The sequence below is a fragment of the Pleurodeles waltl genome, chromosome 5 (assembly GCF_031143425.1).
Source record: "Pleurodeles waltl isolate 20211129_DDA chromosome 5, aPleWal1.hap1.20221129, whole genome shotgun sequence".
Lineage (NCBI taxonomy): Eukaryota > Metazoa > Chordata > Amphibia > Caudata > Salamandridae > Pleurodeles > Pleurodeles waltl.
Window position 1 is genome coordinate 752,170,744 of NC_090444.1, and position 27,092 is coordinate 752,197,835.

The 27,092-nt window shown below is 42.1% G+C and overlaps 1 protein-coding gene across 3 annotated transcripts in view; it reads left to right on the forward strand.

Annotated features, from left to right (window-relative positions):
- CCDC170 (coiled-coil domain containing 170) overlaps positions 1–27,092 on the forward strand; it is a 212,505-nt gene that overhangs the window by 90,851 nt on the left and 94,562 nt on the right. For all 3 annotated transcript variants that reach the window (XM_069234716.1, XM_069234718.1, XM_069234717.1), the window contains exons 6-8: positions 2,858–3,002; positions 8,153–8,338; positions 16,384–16,701. In XM_069234716.1, the coding sequence (XP_069090817.1) occupies positions 2,858–3,002; positions 8,153–8,338; positions 16,384–16,701 (649 nt within the window). The remainder of the gene's footprint in view (positions 1–2,857; positions 3,003–8,152; positions 8,339–16,383; positions 16,702–27,092) is intronic.

Consider the following 27,092-nt stretch of genomic DNA (forward strand, 5'->3'; position numbering starts at 1 on the left):
TGGTGTATCCACAACCGGCATATTTAATTTACTTTTAAATCTCTAGTAAAGTGCACTGTATGTGCCCAGGGTCTGTAAATTAAATGCTACTATTGGGCCTGCAGTACTGATTGTGCCACCCACTTAATGAGCCCTTTCAACATGCCTCAGGCCTGCCACTGCAAAGCCTCTATTTGCTGCTTCACTGCCATGTCGACTTGGCATGTACAACCCCTTGTCAAACCTTAAACTCCCCTTTTTTTAGACATAAAACATCCCTACGGTAGACCCTAGTTAGGCCGTAGGACTGGGTGTGGTGTAAGTAAAAGGTAGGGCTTATACCATTTTAGGTTTACATGTCCTGGTAGTGAAAAACACCCAGGTTCATTTTTCAGTACTGTGAGGACTGCCTCTCTCATGGGATAGCATTGGGGATTCCTTAATGCATTTATAGGGGTAATTCCTGATTGAGAAGGAGTAGGACCGTTGTGTTTGGTACCTCTGGACTTCTTTATTGGTAAAGTTGGATTTTTGATTACAACTTTAAAAATGCAGCATTAAGAACGTTGGCATTTTTCTGCTCTTAAGCCCTGTTTGCCTGCTGCCTGCCTCCATTACACTTCTGGGTTGGGCGCTAGCTGGGTTTTGTGCACTCCCTCTAGACAGTCACACACAAAGTGAGCTGAGGTGTGCCTGATGGAGCATTCACATCCTAATGGGCCATCACCAGGCTGATGGACCATCCTTGGCAGATCTGTGAAAAGGGCTGTGCCTGTTCCCAAACAAAGAGCTGCATTCCCCTCTGTAGGTTGTCTGGAGCAGGACAGTAAAAAGGGAGGGGTTGTGTGCACTTCAAAGCCTCTCTTTGAAGTCACCCTCACTTCGAAGGCACTACTGAGTATAAGAACTGGACTTTTGACCCTACCGGATCATTATACTTCTGGACCTGTGGGTACTCTGCAGGAAGAGGACTGCTGTGCTGCGACAAGGACTGCCACTCTGCTGGACAGCTGACTTGGAAGAACTGAAGTCTTGCCTGTGCTGAACTGCTGCCTTCCTTGCCCGGGGGAGAAGGACTGGACCCACATCATCCCTAGAACAAAAGTGACTTCAAGAGCTTTGTGGCTTGCCTCCTGTTCTGAATTCTCAGGGACATCAAAGACTTAATTCAACTTTGCTGCAGCTTCTGGACTCTGCCAACTGAGTCCTCTCCTGCCAGGTAGTGCCTATCCAGATGTGGGCTTTTGGTAGTGGGTTCCTCAGCTGTCTCCTGCTGAAATCCATGCATTATCATCATTGCATCAATCTCTACGTGACGCCGACTCATCGCCACTCCCGGTGAGGATGAGGACATTGCAGTACCCACTGTGTGGCCCTTAATCAATATATCGCCCTCAACCCCGACGCATTGCATTCACACTGCTAGCAGCAGAGCTTGATGACGCTGCATTTCCTTCACTGTAAAGCCACTGCATCTTGAGGACACCCCTGCCAGTAACTGCACAGTTTGAGGATGATGCATCCTGGACTGCGCGGAGCAGAACCAATACATTTCATTCTCATCATCTCCCCTACTCCACGCACGATATCTTCAGCGTCAACGCAACCCTCCACTCAAGGTACTGTTTCAGCTGGATACTGTACCTGCTCCGCACTCCATCGTGGTTGTCCTGAACTTTAGAGGTACCCTGGTCGGGTGCAACCAGATAGCACGATTGGTGCTTTAAGTTTCTAAGCAATATAATTGCAGATATTCTTTAAACATTCTTATTGCAACTTATTGAAGTTCTGCTGTTTTGGTCTTGTTTTGTTAATTAAATTAAGTTCTATTTTTCTAAACCTGGTTTGGATTATTTCTGTGTGGTGTTTTTACTGTCTTACTGTTTCAAATGCTGTGAAAGTACTTTACACACGGACTGCTCTGTGTCAAGCTACCAGGGGGTGAGCACAGGTTAATTTATGATGTGCAACTGACTTACCATGACTAGAATTCTGTTCTATACTTTGACAGGGTGCATACCTCTCCAAATAGAGACCCCAATTTCTAACTACTAAATACACAGGTGTCTTACCTTCTGAATTAACAGGCACTAAATTGTGTCTTTGATTAAGCCCTTTACTAAATATTCAATGTGTATTTATCTAATCCTAACATTCTTGATAAAATAAATACACATGAACAGTATCCAATGCGTAGGCATGTGTGTTGGAGGAGCCAGCCACTAAAGAGGTTTTCGTTTGTTGGACAGGTGGTGGGTGAATTTCCTAGGTCCTACCAATTATTGATTCTGAATTCCCCATGTTTATCAAAAGACAATTTTACTCACCTTTACTCAGTCCCTTAACAAATCCTAGAATTAATGATTCACTTCAGATTGGAGGATTGTCTTCCCAGATGTGATTATCTTTAGTGCATTTTTCTCCAATGTCACACCTACCACTAAATATAGTGAATAGCGATTGGAGGTGTGGTTTGAGTGGTTTCACAATTATGAAGGTAAGCCTTTGCACAGATGAGTTGCACACCTTTGACAAAATGAGTGGCAGGTGAAGTAAGAGGTTGGACAATCTATTTAACATCTATTTAGCTCTCTCTGGCCAATGAGTTCCTGGTCTGAGCTCCTTTGCTAGTAATTCTATTTATACATTATTTTTGCTTGACTTCACTTCCAGCCAAACCCACTAGTCCATAATTGTGCTTTTAGTTTATTTGTTTGAAAATCCTTTTACAATTGTTGTGAAAATGTATTTTTTGCAAGATTTAAATGTATAACAATTAGCATACCCTGTCTGTGATTGTAGTTAATTTTTATACCGTGTTTTGCTGTCTTATTATAACCATAACCATAATCATGTTCTCTCGTGTTTGCCTGGTTAGGAAATATTACACTCAATGGGAGGAGAGCAAGCATCATGCTTCTAGGAACAGCCGGAATTTTGAAGAGTTTCTAACACACCTTTCTGGCTGCCTGGAAATGGATATCAGGGGCAGAGAGCAACCCCAAGATCTTCTTATTTCAAAGGTGATGGAACCGCCTTTTTTCACTTGCTGTCCTCTTATTTAGTGCAACAATGTTTTTTGTTGTTTTACTCTGTTCTGTTTGACCCATTAGATTCAGTTTGTTCTGCCTGCAGCAATGAAAATTTCAGGGCTACCATTTGAGAATATGTCTCTCTTACACAGTGTGTGCCTGAGTCGCAAAGCCATTTACTGTCTAAAACCTTTTCTTTGTAGCTATAAATAGCTTTATTTTTGCCTGACACCTGTTCAGAAAAGAAAACCTTCAAGGAGTAAGTGGGTTTTGCTGCTGCGTAATTCTGTATCACAAGTACATAGCATTATTTAGTAGTAATGGGTAGGAGGCGAGTGGAACTAACTGTGGTTTGCTTCTAAGTTTGTGAACAGCCGCATCCTCCTTTCTGACTCTTTCCCACACTAGACAAGGTTGATGGTTTACTACTGCAGAAGATGTAGTTAATCCCCTTCGAGGTTTAAAAGAGGAATGGATCACTGTCACACTTGTTGGGGTTCAGGGGACAGGGTTTCTTCTAGAGGAAAAATATTTTCCTTTTGGAAAAACAAGAGGACAAAATATGTGTATTTGTGCATGCCAGGCTGCCCATGATCAGTGTATAGTTGTACATTTACTCATTTTTGCAATAGCAGTGTTTGTCACATGTTCCTTTCAGTAATATTTTGGAGAACTAAATGTCGCTCAGCTTACCCAGGATACTACTAAAGAGTTTGGTGACTATGAAAAGATCATAATTATGTACTTCTTTAGGATTCTACTGCTGCAGGTTTACATTACCCTTATTGAATCAGTCCCTTTGCTTTTTAACCAGGGCAGGAAAAGACAATTTTGACAGAAAAAAATCCCACAAATAGAAATTATTAGACGAACACTACCATATGACTAAACGAGAGGTTAGCTGCTTACATTTTGTAAATTGCATCACTCTTGAAGGGTTGAGCCTTGTGGCTTTTGGGTGTACACCAAATAGCATCCGCTATAGTGGCTTCACTTATATCTATGTAAGGCGCTGTATTACAGTCTCAGGTAGTATACTGACTACCCCTTAAATGATAGATATGCACAACTATGTCTATTCTGACACTCTTCAGAACACTTAGGCCCTCATTACAATCCTGGCGGTCTTGGACCACCAGGGTTGTTGTGGCGGATTTCACCACCTGCAGGCTGGCTGTGAAATCCCCATTATTATGACCGCAGCGAAAGCGCCGCGGTTGCACCGGCGGTTTCCCGCCACATTGGTCCCGGCGGTTTTAATCCGCCAGGGCAACGCTGCTAGCAGCGCTGCCCAGGGGATTACGAGTCCCCCTGCCGCCAGCCTTTTCCTGGCTGTTTGAACTGCCAGGAAAATGCTGGCGGTACGGGGGGTCGCCACCGCCTGCCAAGGTCATAATGAGGGCCTTAATTCTTACATGCAACACCTTGCATGAAGCACTTCTTTGAAACTCGCAACCTGCACCCAACACCTCCTGTATAGAACAACCTTCATCCAACCACTATCAACTGTGCATTCTGAAAGAGCAACAGGAACTTGATGCAAACCAGAGTGTTTATGGCCTCCTCAGGGGTATGACATGTTGCCTTGTCATGTGTCACAAGGGAACATGGGTGTCACCAGACAATTCAACAGATAATCAGATCGAACATGTCTGCATTGCCAAGAAGTTCCAGAGGCCATTGCAGGATGTTAGAATGATGAGAGGAGAGAACGTGGGGTCAGACCCTCACCTTATTGTGACCAGGCTAAAGCCAAAGAAAGCATGGATGTAATCAACAAACCAACACCAGTGATAACACACCACCCTCCTCTAAGAAGCAAAGAAACAGACTGAATCTCCAGTCACCCTCAGTAACAACTTTCAAGTCCTGCAAAAACTAGTGGACGACAGTGAGCCAGTAGAAAGCCAGTGGGAGAAGATCAAAGAAACAGTGACATCAAACTGCAAGGAGTTACTGGGTCCCAAAAAGACAAGCATAAAGAATGGATCTCCACCCAAGAGGCTGCAAAATCCAAGTGTGAAAGGGAAAAAAGCTGCAGTCAACACAAGCAGAAGAAGAGCAGAAAAAGCGAAATCTCAAGGCAATACACCAAAACCAACAAGGAAGCAAAGAGAAGCTTAAAACCAAACAAGTGAATATTCATCAGTAGCCTTCCCTTAGAAGCCCAGGAAGCAGCAAGCCATGGAAACTTGAAAGAACTCTGTGATATAGGAAGGATACTCTCTAGCAGATCCAGCAAGCCAGAAAGACCTGTTGTAGACGAAAATAAAAATACAATCATGAGTAACAAAGGCCAACAACGAAGATGGGTGAAGCACTTTGAAGAACTGCTGAGCCAGCCTATGCCACAGTCTCCACAAGAAATACAGCCAGCTGACAAGGTCTTGTCCAATTGACTGCAGAACACCAAGAAAGGAAGAAACACAGCAAGCCATCAAACGTGAGAAAATGGAAGGCAGCAGGACCTCCCAACATTCCTACAGAGGCACTTAAGGCAGACATTGAAACAACAGTTGACATGTTCTACTCCATTGTTGGAAGAATCTGGGGAGATGAAAAGGTGCCATTAGATTGTAAGGAGGGATATCTGATCAAGATCCTCAAGAAAAGGTGACCTAAGTAACTGCCCAAACTAAAAGGGGTAGTTCTTCTATCAGCACCAGGCAGAGTTTTCAACAGAGTCATCCCGAACAGAATGAAGCAACAAGTCGACAATCAGTTGCGAGACCAGCATGCTGCTTTCTACAAAGGTAGATCCAGCACAGACTAGACTGCAGCACTGTGCATTATCATCAAGCAGTCAATGGAATGGAACTCCCCCACTAAGTCAACTTCATCTTATATAAAAAGGCATTCAACAGCGTGGGCAGAGAGACTTTTTGAAAACCCCTCTGCCACTACAATGTGCCAGATAAACTTGTAAAATTCATCAGGAACTCTCATGAAGACATGACCTGCAATTGAAGACAACTCACATAAGCCTTTGAAGTGAGGACCGGAGCCCTCCAATGTTGCTTTCTCTCACCTTTTCTCTTCCTGCTGGGCATGGACTGGATCATGAAGATAGCCACAGCAAGAAGAAGATATGGGTTCCAATGGACACCCTGAATGCAACTTAACAACCTGAACTTTGCAGATGACCTTGTCCTACTCTCCCATATCCATCTGCAAATGCAAGAGATGACAGACAAATTGGCAGCCACATCAGCACAATTTGACCTCAACATCCACAGGTTAAAAATCAAGATCCTGAAGGCTAACACGGGCAGCACAACTTCATTCACTCGTGCAGGCGATGCACTGGCAGAATTTGAGGCCTTCACCTTCCTGGGCAGTGTCATAGGCAAGCAGAGAGCACAATTGCTGATGTCAAGGCGAGACTCAGTAAAGCAAGGGATGCCTTCATTCAGTTACAGAAGATCTGGAGCTCCAACGACCTGACACTGAAAACCAGCATCAGGCTTTTTAACACCAATATAAAATTGGTTCTTTTTGCATGGAGCAGAAATTTAGAGGATAACAGTGATCACCACCAACAAAGTCCAGACCTTCATCAACGCCTGTCGAAGGACAAGCCTGTAAATCTGCTTTCCAAACACCATCAGCAACAATGATCTACGGCAGCAGACTTTACAACTCCCTGCTCATGAAGAAATCATGAAAAGGCGGTGGGGCTAGATAGGTTACACCCTCCACAAGCCTGCATCAAACTCTACCAGGCAATCCCTCACCTGGAACCCTCAAGAGAAAAGGAAAAGTGGAAGGCCATGAAACACCTAGCACTGAGGCCTCGAGGCTGACCACAAGGAGATGAAAAAAAGCCTAGGACAGAGATAGCTGGAGAGTCCTAGTTGATGACATACACTCCAGGGGGGTTGGTATGTAAAGTAAGTGGGGGTGTGGAATGATGTATAAATTGTGTCATCCCTCTCCTACTTGCAGAATTCTCATAGGTTCCTACATTTGTTCAGAAATAGGTGTTTTTACTGGAAAGTCATCGGGTTTGGTGGCAGCAGACAATGAAATCCAGACCACTGCCTGCTCAACTTGAGGCTCCCAACTGTCCCAAAGGCTCCACCATTTGTGTACCATTGACATTCATTGTAATGAATGCTTGATTCAGGGGGTCACAAAAAGGAGCATGTGGAAAGAGTGATATCATATTTTAGTCACAACATAAATTGTGTATTGTGGTAAGTTCTAAGGAGATTCTAGCTAGTGTAAAATGCTGAGCCTCTGGGATCTGAAACATATTCGAGAAGAAATAGACTTCTTCAATGATTTTCTCATGGAAATTATGCAAAGTGCTGCACAGTCGAAAATTAAGATACATTTTATATTTTTCTGTAAATTATTTTCTGTGGAAGACTGCAGTAAATGAACAAAATTAGAGGTTTCATGGAGTCATACCAATTATGCTTGGTGCTCTAGAAAGCTAAAATGAGGGCATGTTTCAATACAGCGATAACATTCTATGTTCAATTAACGCCATTTTACTGAAACACTAGCCATTGTATTTAAAGCTTGTCATATGAAGCAGGTTAAAGAAAAGGAGCTTTGAGATGTGTATATGTGACCTAATTGAGGAGACAATTAAACATATATTTTGCAAATATTCTAAATTAGTTAATGCGTGGAAGAGGTTCCTCAAACCAATTTTTATTCTTAATGGGACAAGAACTATCAAGGGCGAAAGGGCATTATGTGTCAAAGGTCCGACTGATAAGGCCATTGGTTGTACAATTAATTCACTAAGATGTGCAGAACGTAATGGCAAGAATGTTAAAAATTTACACCTGCTTAGTTCTATTGTTTTGTTTTTCCAGTATATGATCCACTTTAATGAGAAATCTGTTTTATACTGATATTTTAGGTTGATTGAGGTGGAACGAGGTATACTGTAATATTGGAATTACTGTGCAACGTTCTTAAGTACACTAATACTATAAATAGTAATGCAATGCAATCCAGTCACTCGGTCATAAATCCATGCAATCACTTAATCACCCATCATTTGACACATTCATACATTCATCCACTCACATATCCACACCCACGTCAGTGACTAAGCACCTTCCCTCACAAAAAGCCAGAGCTAACCGGTTTGTCAATGCTTGAAATAATTGCTTTGTTCACAGGTGAGTGAGCAGCACAAGGAAAATGCAGTCCTCAAAGGCCGAATTTTCACTCTTGAAGAGACCATCAATGTCCATGAAACAGAGTCAAAGGCTAGCAGAGAGACCATAATGAGATTAGTTTCAGAAGTTAACAGAGAACAAAAGAAGTCCGCATCAAGCACTCAAGAAACTGACACTCTCCGTAAGGTACATATATGTTTTACAGTGATATACAGGATTGTGAAAGAAACGTTGTGCTGTCGTTGTTCCTATATAAAAATAAATATTACTATTATGGAAGGCACGTCCATTTTTGTCTGTTTATATGTGTATTTCAGGGCTTAGTGTAGTGTTCATTAAAAGAGGTCACAGATGAAAAAGCATATTGCACCCATTATGAACATTTTAGCTCCCATGTTTTGACCTACCACAGGAATTTCAAGGTGAAGAATCTAGATCTACAGTATTCTTTAATTTGTTTTATTTTACATTTTTCAAAAGGGTTACCCTTGCCAGGCATCTGTGCTGGGTGACAAAACAAGATCAATCCACTTCTTAAAAGAACCAATAAATCACCTGTAAACCAACCCCATTTAATGCAAAAGGCTGCATATGGAACTGGAGAATGGCATGCTGGATGGGCTCACAACAACAATAGGGGCCTTGTGTCTCTAGCAGGGATCTTGGTAAAGTAAACAACATGCTTAGCTGACAGCAGTGCTGATCAGCATAGAAACCCAGGACTTTGAACAAGATGGGGCTGCATAAGCAAACGGGAATGTCAGCCCACATCAGCCAAAAAGAATGTACTGGAGTGCTCCATCAATGTGTTTAAATAGCACTGTTTGAAGTCAAATAACCAGAAAATCTGTTCCTTTCATTCATGAGTTTGATATGTCAGGATGGTCTCATGTGGTTTCCATTTTTTGTTTATGAGATGCAGACTTGAAAAATTCCCATTGGGGACAAAACACGTGTCGGCTGATGATCATGTACTTGGTTGGAAAAACAATAAAGATGACGAAAATATATCACATGACTTTGGACTTATGGACTGACATTTCTCGTCATTTGTCCTCAAACACTGCTATTTAAACAAACTGTTGGAGACCTCCAGTATGTTATTTTAGGATATTGTGTTTTTATTCTTCGGAGTAACATCATCATTGCCCTTACTGATAGCAGGGGCATTTACTGTGGTAGCAACAGTCTTTGAACGAGTACTCTTTCTGTATACTTTCTACCCTGACTAGTTGAGTACAGTGCAAAAGCTGTTGTTATTGTCACAGCTACCTATATGTATTTAACATATATGTCAGCCTACATCAGCAGGGAAGGAAACATCTGTAGAGTAATGGTTTGCTGGTAAGCCTCTTGAGCTCTTCTTTCACCCCATAAGGTTCCAGCTTATTGCAAAAATAATTTTCTCTTGAAGTTGAGAAAAGTGCAGAACTTCATTCTCAGTCTCAATGTGCTGCTTCTCGAATTATGTAGGCAACTGAAATAGCATGAACGGCTTTCTTAGCAGGCTCCTCGATGCAGGCAGCAGCTATTTACTGCAGGATGAAAAGTAGTTTTGGTTTTATAAGTTTGTGTGAAGATTCAGGGCAGGTCGGTCAATTTAAATAGCAGTGAACCCAGTGCTTAATTTGTAAATAAAAAGGTGCCGGTGCTCAAAGCCCTCCTCATAAACACGCGGCTGCAGCAATTAAATGTGTGAACGGCGAATACTGAGGCAGCGTATTCCTGAAGCCATCTCGGCCTCTTCAATCCATATAAAGCCACTTTCTGCCCCTTCAGCTCACTCTTGCAGCTTTCTTTCTCCCTTTGTGACGCTTTTTCGTTTTTCCCTTCCTCCATCTTTCCCATATGTGTCTTTTGCTCGCAGCAAATGCTTGAGGTAGAAGAGTAAGCCCCGGCCTTAAAAAATAAGTGTCGGTGCTCAGCACCGGACACACCAACCACAAATTAAGCATTGAGTGAACCATATACAAATACACAAAGGCATACTGCGCGCATTTTGCACTTGGGGAATAGTGAAGCATTTCCGTAATTAGAGGCTACATTGTTTAGCAGGAAGAATCAGGAAAGAACTTCCCCAATTTAGGGTGGAGATGAAAAAGAGGCCCGGATGAAATTTAAATTCCACTGATGTAATCTCACGTAATTTCTGTCATTATGCTTGACATTATTCCATCACACCTAGTCGTGTAATTAAGATGTCGCTCAGAGTGAACATCTATTGCAAGGGCCTGGGACAGTATGAATGAACAGAACACGAGTGTCTGTTTTTCACGTTATGATCAAGTTTGCAATTTCTTTAGGACAATATGCGCCCTCACGTTCAAAATGGGTGCAAGGGCACAAAGAACACTACAAAATAGTGCAAAACATAGAAACAGTATTTCTTGTAATTTCGCGTAATTTTTCGGAAATTTCCCGTAATTTCCATTTATTCAAATTTCTCACACGCCCTAAAAAGGGCCTTTACCACGTGGCTATCAATCACGGCTAAGTAATGATATGCTCTGGTCACAGGAAAGGTAGCCATCTGTGTGAAAAAGGAGATCCAGCAGAGCTGAGTATTCTCTTGGGAAGATTACATGTTTCAAAATCATGTTGAATACTCTTCAGGGAACTAGTTACCTTTGTCTTCTGAGCAGGTATACCACAGCATATGAAATGTAGAATAGAGCGGTCGAGGTTTACTGTACCGCGACCTTTCAGCCTTTCATCTGGCATCCAATGGTAACTTGTTTACATAGCACCTGTAATGTAGCACTCAGACCCTCTTCTTTTTTAGTCCAACATGAGTAATGGCTTTCTCGTAACATAATATTACAATGTTATGTATCAAGCCTCAAGTGAATTTAGTTCTACCAATACCTCTAGTACCTGTGAAATTGGGAGGCATATTTGTTACCTTGTTGCTTGTAAGCTTAAGCAAAGGCATGGGGTTGCCTGACCGTTCGGCACCCTGATCTTTTTAGTTAATTTTCTTTTAGCTTTCTGTTTTCATTTGTTTGTAATTTTGCGGAGGTTACCTGTCCTTGTTTTTACACTTTTGCATTTTGATTTTAACTTTGTTTTATTTTGGATATTTTTCAAGTGAATTCCACCTGATTAGGTATGGAGTTCCCTCCCTATTGGCAAAGCTCTGCCTACCCCTGTGCGCAATAAAATGGTGGCTGCAGACTTAATACCCTGCTAGCACCGAAAGCATGCCAAAGGCGAAACTGACTTCACCTGTTCTGCCCAACCATGTCCCGTGGTCAGCCACTATGCTAGTGGCCGAGATTTACGTGAGAGAGCCGCTCAAAGTCCCTGCCACCTACTGCATCACTGAACGAGGAAAATGCTTCTTCTGCCGAGCAATTCATCAGTAGAACCATCTTCCTCTCCAATTTTGCCTCACAACATCTTTTCACTGATTGCAATGGCTACTCAAAGTAGGTCCTTGTTTCCCCAGCAGCGAATGTATTGTGCTAAGATTCTACTAACCACGCTGTTCACACTGTACACACACACACTGAACCAATCTTACATGCTACCTACAAGAAAGTCCAAGTCAAAAAAGTATTGTATGCGCGGTAAAGGTCATACCCTTGTCCCATTATGATTATAATTCTGCCCAATTATTCCTAAACGAAGTCCCATTATGTTTATCATTTGAATCAAAAAGTAAATATTTGGATCCCATATTTCCACAAAGGCCCAGTGTTGCCTTTTTATTTTGTGACAACATTTCCAATGTTTATTAGAATTTCCCTTATTCTTACCCCTCTAGTTTTTCCTCACCGTTGCTTTCTGGGCTCAGCAGGCAATGACTGAGTGGGTGTTAGGCACCCTAGAGAAGCAAGTAAGAAACCAGTGTGGTAGAAGAAATCGAAATGGCGAAAGTGCTGTGTGGTGGCTCCAGGACCTAAAATGGTCTTCCTTTCCCCATAACATATGATTCCTCAGGGTATATATTGCACTAGCATTTCTTCTAGCACAGTTAAGCCCTGCAACTACTTTGCACATCCTTGCCTCCTTCTGGTTTATTACTACAAATATAATGACAATATAAAACATAGCCTCAGATGTATATGGTTATGGTTGTAGTCTGGTATATTGAGGAGAAATATTGAGTAGGCAGCATATCTGATAGAACCTTTTAGCCGCAGATTCCTTACCTTAGAATAATCCCAGGACATCAGACTGGATCCAGAAAGTTTCAAGCAGTACCCCTCCGCACCAGTAGGTGGTGTTTGTCCACTCTGCGTCAGTGCTGTCCTTGCTGAAGTGATGTGCAAGGTACCTATATATGTGCCACTTCGGCAAGCTGACATCAGTTGTTTCCTTTGTGAACCACATAGCACAGATTTGTGAAGATAGCCCTAGTCTGTTCCCTTTCACTCCACTGGATAAGGCATCCAAGAGGCTGGGTACCTTTGGCAAGAAAATGTTCTCTTCCACCAGCCTAACATTGTGGTCTGTGTACACTGCATGATTCTTTGGCCATTACTCCTACACAGTCAGGGTCTCTGTTGCGCAAGTGCTGCTAGTGGTCTTGGCGGAGGTCCAAGTTATTCTCTTTCAGGCTATTGCCAGTGGGAGCAAGGCAGCAAAGTTCACAATTTGTTGTAGTCTGGACTTGACCCACTCGCTGGGCTGAGCGATTTCTTTGTTGGTGTCCTTTAGCGCCATACTTGGATGAAGACTACTGGATTTTGTAGGAATGTCCAAGCATTGCTTATGGGCATGCCCTTTGATGGCTCACATCTCTTTGGAGAAAAAGCGGGCTCAGTGCTACAGCTAGTTCCTTGGGCCTATTTATGGCCCCTTGCTGACCCCCAGTCTGTCTTTCATCTCTTTCATTGCCATGGAAGGTTTTTCCAACTGCGTCAACACCCTCCCAGCCCCCATGGCCAGCAAACTTCCACACATGGCCTAGAATGTGATTCCCACAGACCACGTGGGACAGGTAGCAAGAGGTTTGGGCATTCTACTACTCCCCCAGCAGCCACAACTTCCAGGCCTCTTAAGTTTGCCCACCTGCAATCATGGGCATTCAGTGTGGGGGCAGGATATGCGATCACCTGCCCCAATGGAGGTAAATCACGCCAGACCGTTGGGTAGTACAGATTTTAATAAGGGGCTATTCTCCATCCCCTTTGTGTCTGCCACTCCACCCATGCTACCCATTTAGGACTGGTTGACAGAGGACCATGTGTCCATCCTCAGCCAGGACATGGTGGCTCTCTTGGAAAAGGGAGCTATGGAGAGAGTGCCAGCATGAGGGAGAGGTCATGGTTGCTATTCCCGCTACTTTCTGGTGCCCAAGAAGGACAAAGGTCTTCGTCCTCTACTAGACCTGTGCCTTGTAAATCTCTTTTTCAAACAGAAGAAATTCATAATGCTCACGCTCGCTCAAGTTTTCTCTGCCCTACACCTGAGAGACTGGATGGTATCACTGGATTTGCAGGATGCATATTTTCACATCCCCAACTTGTCTGCGCACACATGTTACCTGCGGTTCTTGGTGGGTACGAACACTTTCAATTTGCCAATCTTCCCTTCGGCCATACCAGCACCCCTCAGTGATGGCGGTGGTTGCATCACACCTGAGGAGGTCTCAAATTGAGTTGCTGCTCTCGGAGGTGATGGTGGTGGTTGCATCACACCTGAGGAGGTCTGAGATTGCAGTTTTACCCTACTTCTACAATTGGCTTTTGAAGGCGGTCTCACCCCAAGCACTTGTCTGAAACCTCCAGATGACGGCGAACCTCCTGCACTCGCTCGGGTTCACTGTCAACACGCTAAAGTCCTACCTGACTCCCTCTCCGATGCTCCCTTTCATCAGAGCTATTTTGGACATGGTGCAGTTTCAGGCTTATCCTCAAGCATGGCGAGTCCAGGATATATAGGCTATGATACCGGTCTTTCAGCCTCTATTCTGGATTTCGATCAGACAGACTATGAGACTGCTGGGCCTCATAGCCTCCTGCACCCTGCTGGTAACACATCTCCATAGGCATATGCAGGCTCTGCAGCAGGACTGGAAGTTCCAACAAGCGCAGCATCTGGGGAATCTCTGAGTCATGGTCCAGATCTGAGAGGGTACTGCAAAAGTCCTGCAGTGGTGATTGAGGAACCATGATTGGGTAAGCTACAGAGCCCTCTCCCTTCTGCAGCCAGAACTGACTGTAGTGACAAATGCATCACTCTTGGGTTGGGGCAGCTATCTGGGGGAGATGGAGATCAGAGGACTGTGGTCTGGAGTCCACATAAATTTGTTGCAGCTCCAGGCTGTTCGCTTAGCATTGAAAGCCTTTCTCTCTTCCATTAAGGGAAGGCTAGTGTAGGTGTTCATGGACAACATCACCGCCATGTGATACTGCAACAAGCAGGGCAGGGTGGTGTCGTGGACCCTTTGTCAAGATGTCTGTTTCTCTGGATATGGCTGAAACACAAGGGCATTTCTTTGGTGGTTCAACACCTGGCAGGCACTCTGAACACCAGGGCATACAAGCTCAACCAGTCTTTCTTTGGCACAATATATGACTCTGCTTTGGGCGCAGTTAAAGGCTAACTTTCAGCCATTTCTGCATTTTTTGCAGTTGCCGGACCAGCCGTCCTTATTTAAGTCACCCATTGTGATGAGAATTCTCAAAGGTTTGGAATGAATGTTTTCCGCAGGCCATCCATCATGTCGCAGTGGAACTTACACCTAATCCTCACTTTCCTGATGTGCGTGCCTTTTGAGCCACTGCCCAACTGCCCTCTTCAGTTATGAAACATCAAGATAGCCTTTCGGGTGGCCATCACATTGGCCAGGAGGGGCAGCAAGTTGCAGGTTCACTGGACACATGTCTCCTTCCTCCCAAAGGTAGTCACCCCTTTCCACTTAGGCCAGACAATCACCCTGCCTTCCTTTTTTGCCCTGCCTCATCCTTCTAGGGAAGAGGAGAGAACCCACTGTCTGGATCCAATAAGAGCGTTGTTGTTTTACCTTAACCACACAAAAGGCTTCTGGGTCGATACCAACTTTTCATAGGGTACTTTGGTGCCAAGAAAGGGAAGGCTTTACAGAAATGAACTATCTCCCAATGGATAGTGCTCTGGATAAACATCTGCTAAGCACTGGCCAAAAAGCATCTACCTGAGGGCTTGTACACTCATTCTACCAGAGCCAAAACTGTGACCACTGCGTTAACTTGCGGAGTTCAAGTCCAAGGCATCTGTCAGGCTGCAACATGGGCTTCAATTCACACGTTCACAAAGCACTACTGCCTGGACAGTTAGGTCCATCTAGATGGGCGTTTTGCATAATTGGTCCTGCAGTCCCTCCTGGTCTAAGTTGGGTTTACTGACCCACCTCTGGGGAGGCACTGCATGGGAATCTATTCTAAGATGAGAAATCTGCAGCTAGAAGTCTCTATTAGATGAACAAGTTAGTTACTTCTGATAATGCCTTATATGGTAAAGACTATAACTAGTAGCAGATTCCTTACCGACCCTCCCATCCTCCATCTCTGTGCACCTGATCACAGAGGGCAGTTCCCCCCTTACAGAGGGCCCTAGAAACTCACATCAGTTGTCAGTCTTCTTCGTGGTTCTGTTCTCCTGTCGTGGATCGTTGTGAAAATGAACTGACACCAGCGCATCGAGATGGTGCCTTTATAGACACATCCGACATCACTTCCAGCATAGACAATGCAGATGCTGAGCCGAATGACACCACCTACCGGCATACAGTGGTACTGCTTGAAAATTTCTGGATCTAGTCTGACACCTTGGGATAATTCTAATGTAAGGAATCTGCGGCAAGGTTGAGTCTCTAGCAGATAGTGTGTTACTGAAAGTAAGTAACTTGTTCATTGTGACCAAATTATTAGAGGCCAATTATTGGGAAGATACATGCAGAGAAAGAGGTATAGATGTACTATTCTTAACTCCACATCTACTTACCTTGAAGATATACATATATCATCAAAATATGTCGATGTGGAGTTTGGTATAGAAAATCTGTACAAACTTGTCTGTTGATATTTTGTTCTTGGATATTCTAGTCATGAAAATGACCATTTAGTATTCCTTCCACGATATCCCAGACCCATATCTATGGTTACTGATGATGTTTATGCCCAGTGACAAAGGACTTTACCTAGCTACACTTGTGAATATGTTCTCCAATTTGCATTATTCAATAGACTCTTTTCAACACATTCCTAAATCATAATAGATAACCATATTTGATCTTACCTTAGGACTTGGAGCTTGCCAAAGAAGCTAAACAAAATCTTGAGAGGGAGGTGAAAATACTGCAAGACAGGCTAGCGGCCAGCCACAGAGCATGGGAGGCATGCAAGCAAGAGTTGATCCACGTGAAGATGAGCTCCAGTGAGTTGGGTGGGAGCCTGAAGAACATTCAAGACGAGGCAAAGGCTACTCATGGATTTCTCAATGCATTCAAAGAGCGAATGGCAGCCCTTCTGAGCAGCAGTTCTGTCACAGTCAAACCCACCGAAGAAGCTATTGTTGAGAGAATCAGAGATGTGTACAGCAAAGTAGAAAGCAAAAAAATTGTAAGTTGACAATTTGTTTTATTCTCTTAATTGATCTCTGCTACATGTGCAAAACCTGGTTTCATGCTTTGAATTCATCAAGGTATAATAGTTGTTATTTTGTGTTCTCGTTCCTATTATTTTCTCTGTTGCTTATTCACTGAGTACTCCAACTGCATGTGTACAAAGATGATATGTAAGCATCATGTACAATTACAGTTGGTTTCTGGTTATGTGAGTCACATCTATGTAATAACAAATTACTTTGTAGCAAACCCATGTGTTAACGCAATTCAATTATCACATCTTCTATTCCCACATCTGCAGCATACTCCAGAAAACAAAATCCATGAGTATTCACACAGATCTATTCTATGGAATAAAAAAACTGTAAAATTTAATAAAAAACATACCTCTTCCCGTCCACACCGTCTCCTGACACCTTGCTCATTACTCCACTTCTTTTGGTGTCCCAGCATTCACTGGGACACCAGCACAGACTCCCCAGCAATCCTGGCACTGCTTTCATGCTAAACCTAGCATTAAAGCAGCATCAGGATTTGTCTGAGCAGCTTGGATTGCTGCTCATTCACAACCTTGGGATCTGTACAGTTTCTCCAACCCGGCAGTTCAACACCGCCGTGCTGGAGAAACCTAAGTGTGCATGTGTGTTTGGCCAGCCTGGAACGACCGGCCAAACACACATGCACACTGAGGTGCACTCTCTCTGTATCTTCCCTCCCCCTTTCCTTGGCCCAGCCCGCCCTTCCCTTCACATACTGCTGACTGAACCAACAGCTGAAAAATAAAACAATAAAGAAATATTGTTTACTTTTCAACTCCTGGCTTAGCCTGGTGGACTACGCTCCTTCGCCATTGCGAAGGAGCCACCCCTGTCAGCGACTGCAACAACAGTAACATATCAGTCAAGTGGATTGATTGTTGCTGTATTCCTTGATGACTTACTTTTATTGAACAAGCAGTGAAGGGAAAAGAACTAGCCAGGCTAAAAAATAAATACAGCTATAGCAGCACTAACCAAAAGACAAAGAACTCTTTCTCTGCAACTACATGCTCTTCAATACATCTTCAACACTTGAAAGTGAAAGCCCGACTCAAGCGATTCAGGTCCCCTCCTCCAGCCTGCCCCATAGCATTGAAAAGCAAACTAGAGGTGGTGATAGAGAAGAGGTGGAGCACAAACTTAGATGGTTACTACCCACTCTTACTTTGTCCTCATAAGCCTGCTTTGCCCCTGGATCATTGCTTGAATGGAAAGTTCTGCTGGCCCTACCCTGGGTCACAGCATGTACGCCCAAAGGCAGCACTGCTAAACCTTCCTATGACCATCACTGTAATGCCACTGCCCTGGCTTGTGCCTCTTGGGTGTGGACTTTTCTTGCTTGACACATGCGCAGGGATCGCTAGTCCTAGCACCAATCCATCATCAAAAAAAAAACAATCTCAGCTGCTTTATTTATCACATGCATCTCGTAGCTGCTAGAATTTCCTTCTCCTTTCTACTGATGGTAGGACAACACCCTTCATGTCCTTGAACACTGTCCAGCCCGGTAGTAAAAAAAATAGGACTTTATTTTTTGCAGAAACATGTGACGATTGAAAGTAGCAAAGAATAAGAAGGAGCAAATTATAGATTCGGGGGCCAGTACTAATAAGGTTGCCCTCTGATTGATGCTGAGTTTACCTACAACAAGACAACAGGAGGAGTATATCTGAGCACTGCAGTAATTATTAAAAATATGTCGGCGGGCTAATGCATACAGCAGAAGCATGCTCCAATTCCACTTCACCACAAACCAAGCCAACATTGTGCCTTGACCAAATACAGGGACTAGATGTCAGTGACCACCCATCTTTAAATTTAGTGATTAATAGAGGACTCACTCATAGGAGAAAACGTTCTCTGTTTACAACAGAATTTTCCGGGACACCTTACCACAAGGATCAGAGAGAAGCATGTACTTATGCTGAGTAATTTTCACCAGAACACGATTTTACAAAGAGGTATGAAGTGCTGGCTAACTTCATAAACTGCCACAATGAAATCATTAAGCAGGTAGTCCAATTCTTAAAGGTCAATTTAAACAGTAGCAGACCATGACAAAAAGAAAGGAAGGTTGACATTAGGAAGAAATATATGTAATTTAATGAAGAATATAGATGTATAAAAAGCCAGATAAGGAAATACGAGTGAGGTATTAGGCTTAATTAAGCTTAAGTATTATCATGAGATAAAAGCCTTTCTCCTCAAGGGATAAAGAGACTATAAAATGTAAATAAATTAAAAGAAAAGAGCATATCATGATAAATGCTGGAAAAATATGTTGGAGGTTGTAGCATCAAAAAATGCTAAAAATCTTTGGCAACTTGTGCACGTGGGATGGGTTGGAGATAGGAAAGATGCAGTGTTTGGTTGGGAAATAAATATGAATAATTTACCTTGAGACATTACCCATATACTCTAATAGTTATTCTATTGTAATGGATGATGAAGCTTGAATAATATTAAAAGGAATAGTAGCCCAGTGTTTACATGAGGTTGTAAAGAAGACAATAATGTCTCTAACACTCATGACAACTGCCTGTCCCGACAATCTATTGACACCCATAATTAAAACAAAGGTGGACTGGTGGGCCAGGTTATATTACTTGGTATTCCAAAGAATAATAGTTAGAAATGGGGTCTCTAGTTGACTGTCAGTTTGTACCCTGTCCAAGTAGGGACCCTCACTCTAGTCAGGGTAAGGAGATACACAGCTCAGATAACCCCTGCTCACTCCCTTGGTGGCTTGGCACAAGCAGTCAGGCTTATCTCAGAGGCAACATGTAAGGTATTTGTACAGACACACACAGTAAAACATTGAAAAGACCACAAAAACTACACACCAGTTTAGGACAAATAGCCAATGTTTATCTAAATCAAATAAGACCAAAACGAGAAAAATCCGACATACACAAGCAAATATATGAATTTTCAAAGATTAAGGGCCAGGTGTATTATGCATTTTTGCGACTGCAAAAATGCATTTTGGAATTAGGAGTTCCAATTTGCGATGCGGTAACATGTTGCTGAATCAGAATTTGGAATTGTGACTACATACCGATTCGGTATTAGGAAGAGGCATGTCAAGGTCATCCCTTTCTAATTCCGAATTGCAGTGGTATGTAGGAATGTTTTGTGACCAAAATGCAGTCGCAAAACATTCGCATTTTACTACCGACTTTAAGTAGGTGATAACCCATTTCTTTTGTGAATGCATGCAAGACGTTTTTTAAGATCAGGCAGTGGTCCCAGGGTCCCACGGACCACAGCCTACTCTTAAAAAATGAAAAGAAAAGTTATGATTTTTCTTTTTTAAACGCATCCCGTTTTTCTTTAAGGAAAATTGGGTGCATTTATGAAAAAATTTTTGCTTTATTTTAAAGGCATTCACAGACATGGTGGTCTGCTGAGCCCAGCAGGCCGTCATCCATGTGCAATGCTTTTCTTAATGGGTCTCAAAATGAGACCCACCTCGTGAATATTAAAGAGGTAAGTCGATTTGCGAGCCACTGGGAAACGCTAAATGAAACTACAGGAGCTTCATACATTCAAATAGCAATTACCTAATTACGATTCAGGGAAAATCACAATCAAGTAATTGCCACTCAAATAAAATGATACATCTGGCCCATGGTGAGCAACCTTTAAGATCAGTCTTATCAGCTTACCTCGCTATGATCCGCTCACAATTTCTATATGGCATAGAATTACAATGCCAAAGTGGTAAAGCCGCTTAGGAGTATGATGAAGGTACATGCTTAAAGAAGGTGCTGTCTCTACTAACTGCAGTAATGATTCAGGCCATAAGAATGGAAACTGATTTAAATGACTGCAGCTACTTAGCCTGAGCCCATATAATTAGACTTTGGGTTCGGATAGGAAATGTCGCAACACAACAAATTGCCACCCTTCCTAAGTCGTAAAGTGTCTACAGCGTTTTCAATATGCTCCTTACAAAATAGTGAGGTGTTTCCTTATATTGATTCCTTACCGATTTCAGCATTAAGACTAGTTGTGCTAAAGTTTTAAATTGGGATGAATTCATTTAAGTTTTCTTCTGCAAAAAACACACTTTTAGAAAACAAGAATAAGTGAATATGTGGTTTGAAGTTGTAATTCTTTACCTATTTTTCAGACTGTGATTATTGTTGGCAAGGAAATCACTTCTAAGGCAAATTCGTAGGAAGCAGGGAATATTAGATTGAAAGCAAGTTGCTGAATTTTAAATGGGTTTTGAATGGCATGTGCAATAGAAAGATGTTTCATTCGTAATTTTAGCATCTTAATAAGGGAGACTCAATCTGCCACAGATATAGGCAGCCCTATTTATCTTTCTAGGTGGCTTTTAAATACTCCTCCACCTTGGTAGTGTTGTCTGGTTCACTGTATAACCTTGTAACCACGGATAAAAATATGAATTCCTTTGGTGCCTTCTTGAATGAAAAAGCATGCTCTGCATCTGAATCTGGATTGGTAAATGGGAGCACCTCAGATTGTGTCCATTTTATTCTGAACTAATACACTTGATTGGAATGATCTGACTAATTAATGGTTGCGACACCATAGAGAAAATGGGCTCCGTAAACTCAATCCTGTGTGTCACTATGCCACTGACCTACATTTCCATTTTCATGGCCAGTGGCTCTCTTCCTTGCAAAAGTAACCAGGAGGACCAAAAAATATATGTTGTGTTGTTCTGCAGTATGACGAAAGATACATTGTTTGTTGAAACATGCCACACGTGTCACTCACAGTACTTCCTGTTACAATAACGTGAACATGCTTTACATTACATATATGTAGTGCTCATTGGGATCCCTTGACTGTGGAAACAATAATATACACTTGATTTTCCGAGACCGCAGTAAGGGCATTCATTAAAAAATACACTTCCATTTGATTTTTCTTTTTGGTACCTAGTAAAGAAATAAACCAGTATCTCCTTCAGCCATTTTCATTTGTGTTTAATTTACATTGAGGTTTAAAAACAATTCAACATGTCTCTGCTGATAAGTTTAATTCAACCCTTCAACTAAAATCTAATGACCTTGGAAAGCGTCAAAATGCTACGCATCTCCAGGTGAGACGTAATGTGGAGCAATATCTTTATTTCAGCTTGTTTTTCCCTCATTCCACGTGCGCTAACATCTGTGGCACACATAGAAAGACGAAAATGTCTCTGAGGATTGTATTTGTGCAGGAAGGTGTCACTTCATGTACAAAAATAATCCTGCCTACAACGTAGGCACTCTTGCGCTATGGCATGAAGGTGCCTGCGTTGGTGATAAGCTGCTAATTGTACACCAATGCAGGCAGAAGACAAGAATGTGCTATATCTTCATAGATAAAGAATATCCCTGCCCTCTCTCTTTCATGCAGCACAGTGCCACAAGGTGTCTTGTTGAGTTATGCTGTGCGAAAGTTTGGTAACTATGGCCCTTGATATCTTGATTAGTATTTGCCTAATGTGATGGGGCAATTGATAACAGAGTTGATTTTTGGAAAAGACTGCTATTATGGGTACTGGTAGGATTGTACTACTGAATACCTGCCACAACAATATAATTCTATATCGAGGATATATTTTTCAGGGATGAAATATCCAAAGGTAAGTGCATATAGAGAAGTATAGATTTACTATTCCTAATTCCACATCTACGTACCATTAAGAAATATGCAACATGCAGGTACATACATATGGGGTTATATAGAGGTGGAGGTATAGAAAATCTAGACTTACCTGTCGATATTTTATTTTCAATATTCTGTCCTTGAGATTGTGTCCCATGGTTATTATGGTTTCGATATTCAGGGGACACACCACTGGTGGAGCAGCCCTGTTGAAAATAATAATGATACCACAGCTGTTGTATTATTTCACTACAAATTCAGTGGTGCCCCACCTTCTTTTTTAAAGAGTTCCAGTCTCTTATTGGGGGCTTGGGTGGCACAGATTAAGTTACCATTGTGATTTTTGGAGGAAGTCTTTGTAGTTCCTGACTTGGAATTATATTACTTAGCTACTCAATTCTAAAATGTGGAAGCATGATAGGTCAGATTTCTTCTCCTGAGACTGGCCTGATGGATTGTAAGCTTGACTGTAGAAGAATATATGTAATACTTTTGGGGCAGTTGCTCTGTACTTTCATTTTTTCAAAGTTACTGATGGTTGTTAAATGTAGCCGCATACATGGGGCCTCATTTACAATCTTTTGGCGCAGGCCAGCGCTGCAAGCCTTCTTGCAGCGCTGGCCTGCATAAACAAAAGGGCAGGAAAGACCTGTGAGATACAGTGCATTCCTGTCCCTTCCCTCTGCACAGGTGCACAATGGGCTGCCATGCACCATTACAGGCACCCTTGCACAATAGTAGTGTGAAGCAGCGACTTGAGCTGCATTGACTCACTCCATATCTACAAGGACATAGGTTGGCTTTGCATGGCCTTGTAGTTTTGGATCTGTAGTGTGCACTGCCGGACTGTCATGAAAGTGATTTTCCTGTGCCACAGAGGGGCTTGGAAATGAGCCCCATGGTTTCAAAAGGAGGAGTCAACCCATATTTACCTGAAATGTCACTGCGTAGTCTCCTCAGGCTTTTGGGTACAATACATGCAAACAACCAAGGGCAATGGGTGAAAAAGGGTTTCTCATAGTTGGAGAGTTATATGAGTATAGTTGTCTCAAAGCTTTTAATTACGTGTGAGACATTTATGCCATCACACTTGGTTGTTTCTTATCATATGGGCTGTTGATTAGGGTTGCCGTCCTAATTTAGGAATTCAAGATGGCTGAACCTGAATTATATTCCAGGCTATGGAAAGTTATGAAGCATGGCTCAGACAGGATGAAGGTAACAGTAATTTATTGAGGTCTAGCAGCAGGGCCAGCATTAGGGCGGTGCGAATGGTGCAGCCCCACCTGGCGTTAAATTTGGTGGTCAGCGCTGTGTTTAAAAATAACTTTTGGTTTGAAGCTACGTGAAGGTCCATGTGTGTCTAGCGTTTTTCAGGCAACATCTAAAATGTCAAGAAAACTCTGGTGATTAATGTTCCTATTGGAGAGAGATCGGAACTTTGTCTAGTGGCAGTTATGGCTCATTATAAAGTAGCTCATAGGGTTAGTGTGGCAGCTGTAAAGAAAGTGTACCATGCAGACCACAACTGAGTGTAAGTGAACTATGAGTAGCTCTTTAAAAAAATGAAATCTATGTCAGAGATAGGCTATGAAGAAATGAGGGGCATTGCTGGAGAGTGGTAGTGCGGGAATTCATGATGAAGAGGTCATGGAAGCACCAAAAAAGATTGTCACGCTGGGCACCACTAGCGCTAAAGCCGACCCTGTCTTGCAGATATCTGCTCGGTAATTGAACAAGCTCAGGGTAGACTAGTCTGTGGATGGTGAGATGCAATTTTAGTGATGGAGATTTGGAAACTGATACAGTTTAATGTATTTCACCATATATACCTGTTACACACCAGATTGTGCATCACTGGTGCTGTAGATGTGGGGGTGGGTGAAAAGTTTTGCTCTGCCGGTTGAGTTCGCAGAGTTTTGCTCACTCCGCTTTCTGCTTGGAGTGCGGTGTTCCTGTATAACTCTGTGAACTGCCATGTGATGGAGTTTTTTCTCGTATGTGGCTCTCCATCGCAAAGTTGGCAAGCGCAAGCAAGAATATGGGTCCCCTAGCTTGATTTCCGAGTTCTAGAATGCCTTCCAGACAGATTTCTCAATATGGGCGGTTGTGCCATGCGATGATCGTTCATGTTGAGAAAGCTGCTGCTCGAGTAGAAAACCTACTCGAGTGGCAGAAAGAAGCAGCATCCTCAGGCACACTGTATGGTGCAGTTCGCGCTGATTTTAAAATGCAGAGCAAGCTCTCAGCGCTAAAAATCAGTTTGAGCAGCCAAACATGCCCACATTTTGATGCTCTCTGAACTCTGTGGAATTCCATGGAGTGAAACTTTCCGAGTTCCACCCACCCCACCTAGACACAGAGAGAGAATGCTGATCTATATCACATGTTATGAACATGACCTGTGATCTGTGGCTATTGTGCATTGGTTTCAAATTAGATAAATGGTGAATGGAAAATCTTGCTTGATGCAACCTGAAATTTCTCTTCCTACAAAAAACAGGTACACCAGATAATGACCTGGCAATCTTGTTGATGAAGCACCATATTATGATGATGTCTTGGATGTCTGAAAATGGCCCTGCTTTGCACAATAGCAGTCCAAAATGTGTAGAATGATGTCAGTAGAATGCACTGCAAGGAGAAAAAGTACCTAGTGGTGATGGGGGATTGAGCCCCAGTGGAAATATGAGAACTGGTATTGAGACAGTTTCCAAGAATTATCAATGATAAACCTCTATGAATACCATGAATATTGGTAATTCCAAGTATGAATGGGTGACTTTTGGGTTTTCCGAAGACTTAAAGATGTGATTTTTATTTAGTATAATTAAAATAATGTAAATTGAAATGAGAGCCAAGCCACGTGTAACACATGATTAATTAGCTTTATACAGCCACTTGGTATGATGGGATTGAATGGTGCTGGGAGACATAGTCAAAGTTGTTCTGCTGTGTTCATTCAGTAGTCTGTATAATGGGGCGCTCACCGGCTGGAGCAGTGAATGTGAAATGAGCGGCTACTCCAAACCTGTATTCTTTTTTTTTGGGGGGTAGTATCCCTCCTTGAGTCATTTAATGGCCACCAGAACCTTATCCTGAGGTCCCAATACAGATTTGATGGGGAGTGGGCATCAGGACCCCCCATCCCCAAGCCTTTTCAAGACCCAGGGACCCCATCTCCAAGGGCTGACATTTATTCTACTAGGAAGAGGGGCTTAGGGCTGCCCTTCCTGAGGCATATAATGTCGGGAGCGAGAAGAAAAGCTTCTCCTTCCCAACAGGACCAAACCAATACAGCTGCCTCATGCTGCATCAGGGATGAGTGCACAAAGGGAAGCCACAGGGGCTCTGGGATTCCCCTGTGGATCCAAAGGACTCTGATTGCTGGGGGCACTCATGACTCAGGACACTCATAATAACGTTTTATTTAGTTAGGCCGCAGGGATGGGTTTCTCTGGCCATGTAGTCTCAGTCCCCCTCCTCTAAAATAATAATGCTTCAACTTCCACAGCAATTCCCACCCATTGGGTACTATAAGTGAAAAGGGTGGATCTGCAGTACCTTAAAATTTTTATTGACCAGGGTGTATCTGGGAAACCCTCTCCTGCCCAAGGTGTTCAGGCTATTCCTACCCTGCCTCGTTATATGTTTTTTAAACCTTTATTGAGGACAAGACCCTGACTATTCACACTCCAGTCTAAGCAACATTATGGAAAGTGTGGGACTTTGTAGAGATTAAGCAAAAATAGGGAAAGTGTTGATCTTCTGAGGAGTTAGATTTACTATTCCCACTCCACTCTTAGCAACAGTAGACAAGTGTTTGACTTTAAAGGAGTGTTTTTCTATTATTCACATTCCAGTCTAAGCAATACCAAGGAAAGTGTTGGATTTCAGAAGGGTTACATTTACTATTCCTGTCTAAATAACAGTAGGGTGAGTGTTGGATTTCGGAGGGATTACATTTAATATTCCAACTCCAGTCTAAGCAAAAGTAGGTAATATGTTGGACTTCAAAGAATTGTGTTTACTTTTCCCACTCCAATATATGCAACAGTAGTTAAATTGATGGATCTCAATGAAGCTACATATAAAGTTCCAACTCCTAATCATGTTGTACAAACATTAAAATACGTAACCACACATAATTAATAAAACATATTATATTTTTTTTAAGCATCTAATAACAAAAACAAAATTCAAAAAGAATACCAAATAAGCTATGAAAGCTTTAAATTAATTAAAATAAAAGTCACTTCTTCACCCACAAACAAAAACAAAAAACAACAGAGAATAAAGTAATAAATACAAAAATATTTTATTTAAAATATTACTCTAACAAAACAAATAAAATAAACTACAAAACAATACATTTCGCTTGCATTCTTATGAAGGGCACTAGTTAATTAATACATAGATAAGATAAAACAAATAATTTATATGATAACTGATACGTTAAACTATATACATAATTAATTAACAATTAATCAATTAAATAGGATTAACAATCAATTACTATATTATTATATATTATATTCAGTACATTCCCACCCTATTCCTCCACAAAACAACAACCCCCTAACAAAGTATAAATTATTAACTAATACAAAAGTATTTAAATACACATTAAAACATTTAAAAATAGTAATAAATTAACCACCAAATAAAAAGTTAAACAATTCACATAATTATTAATGAATTGAATATGTAATCAATG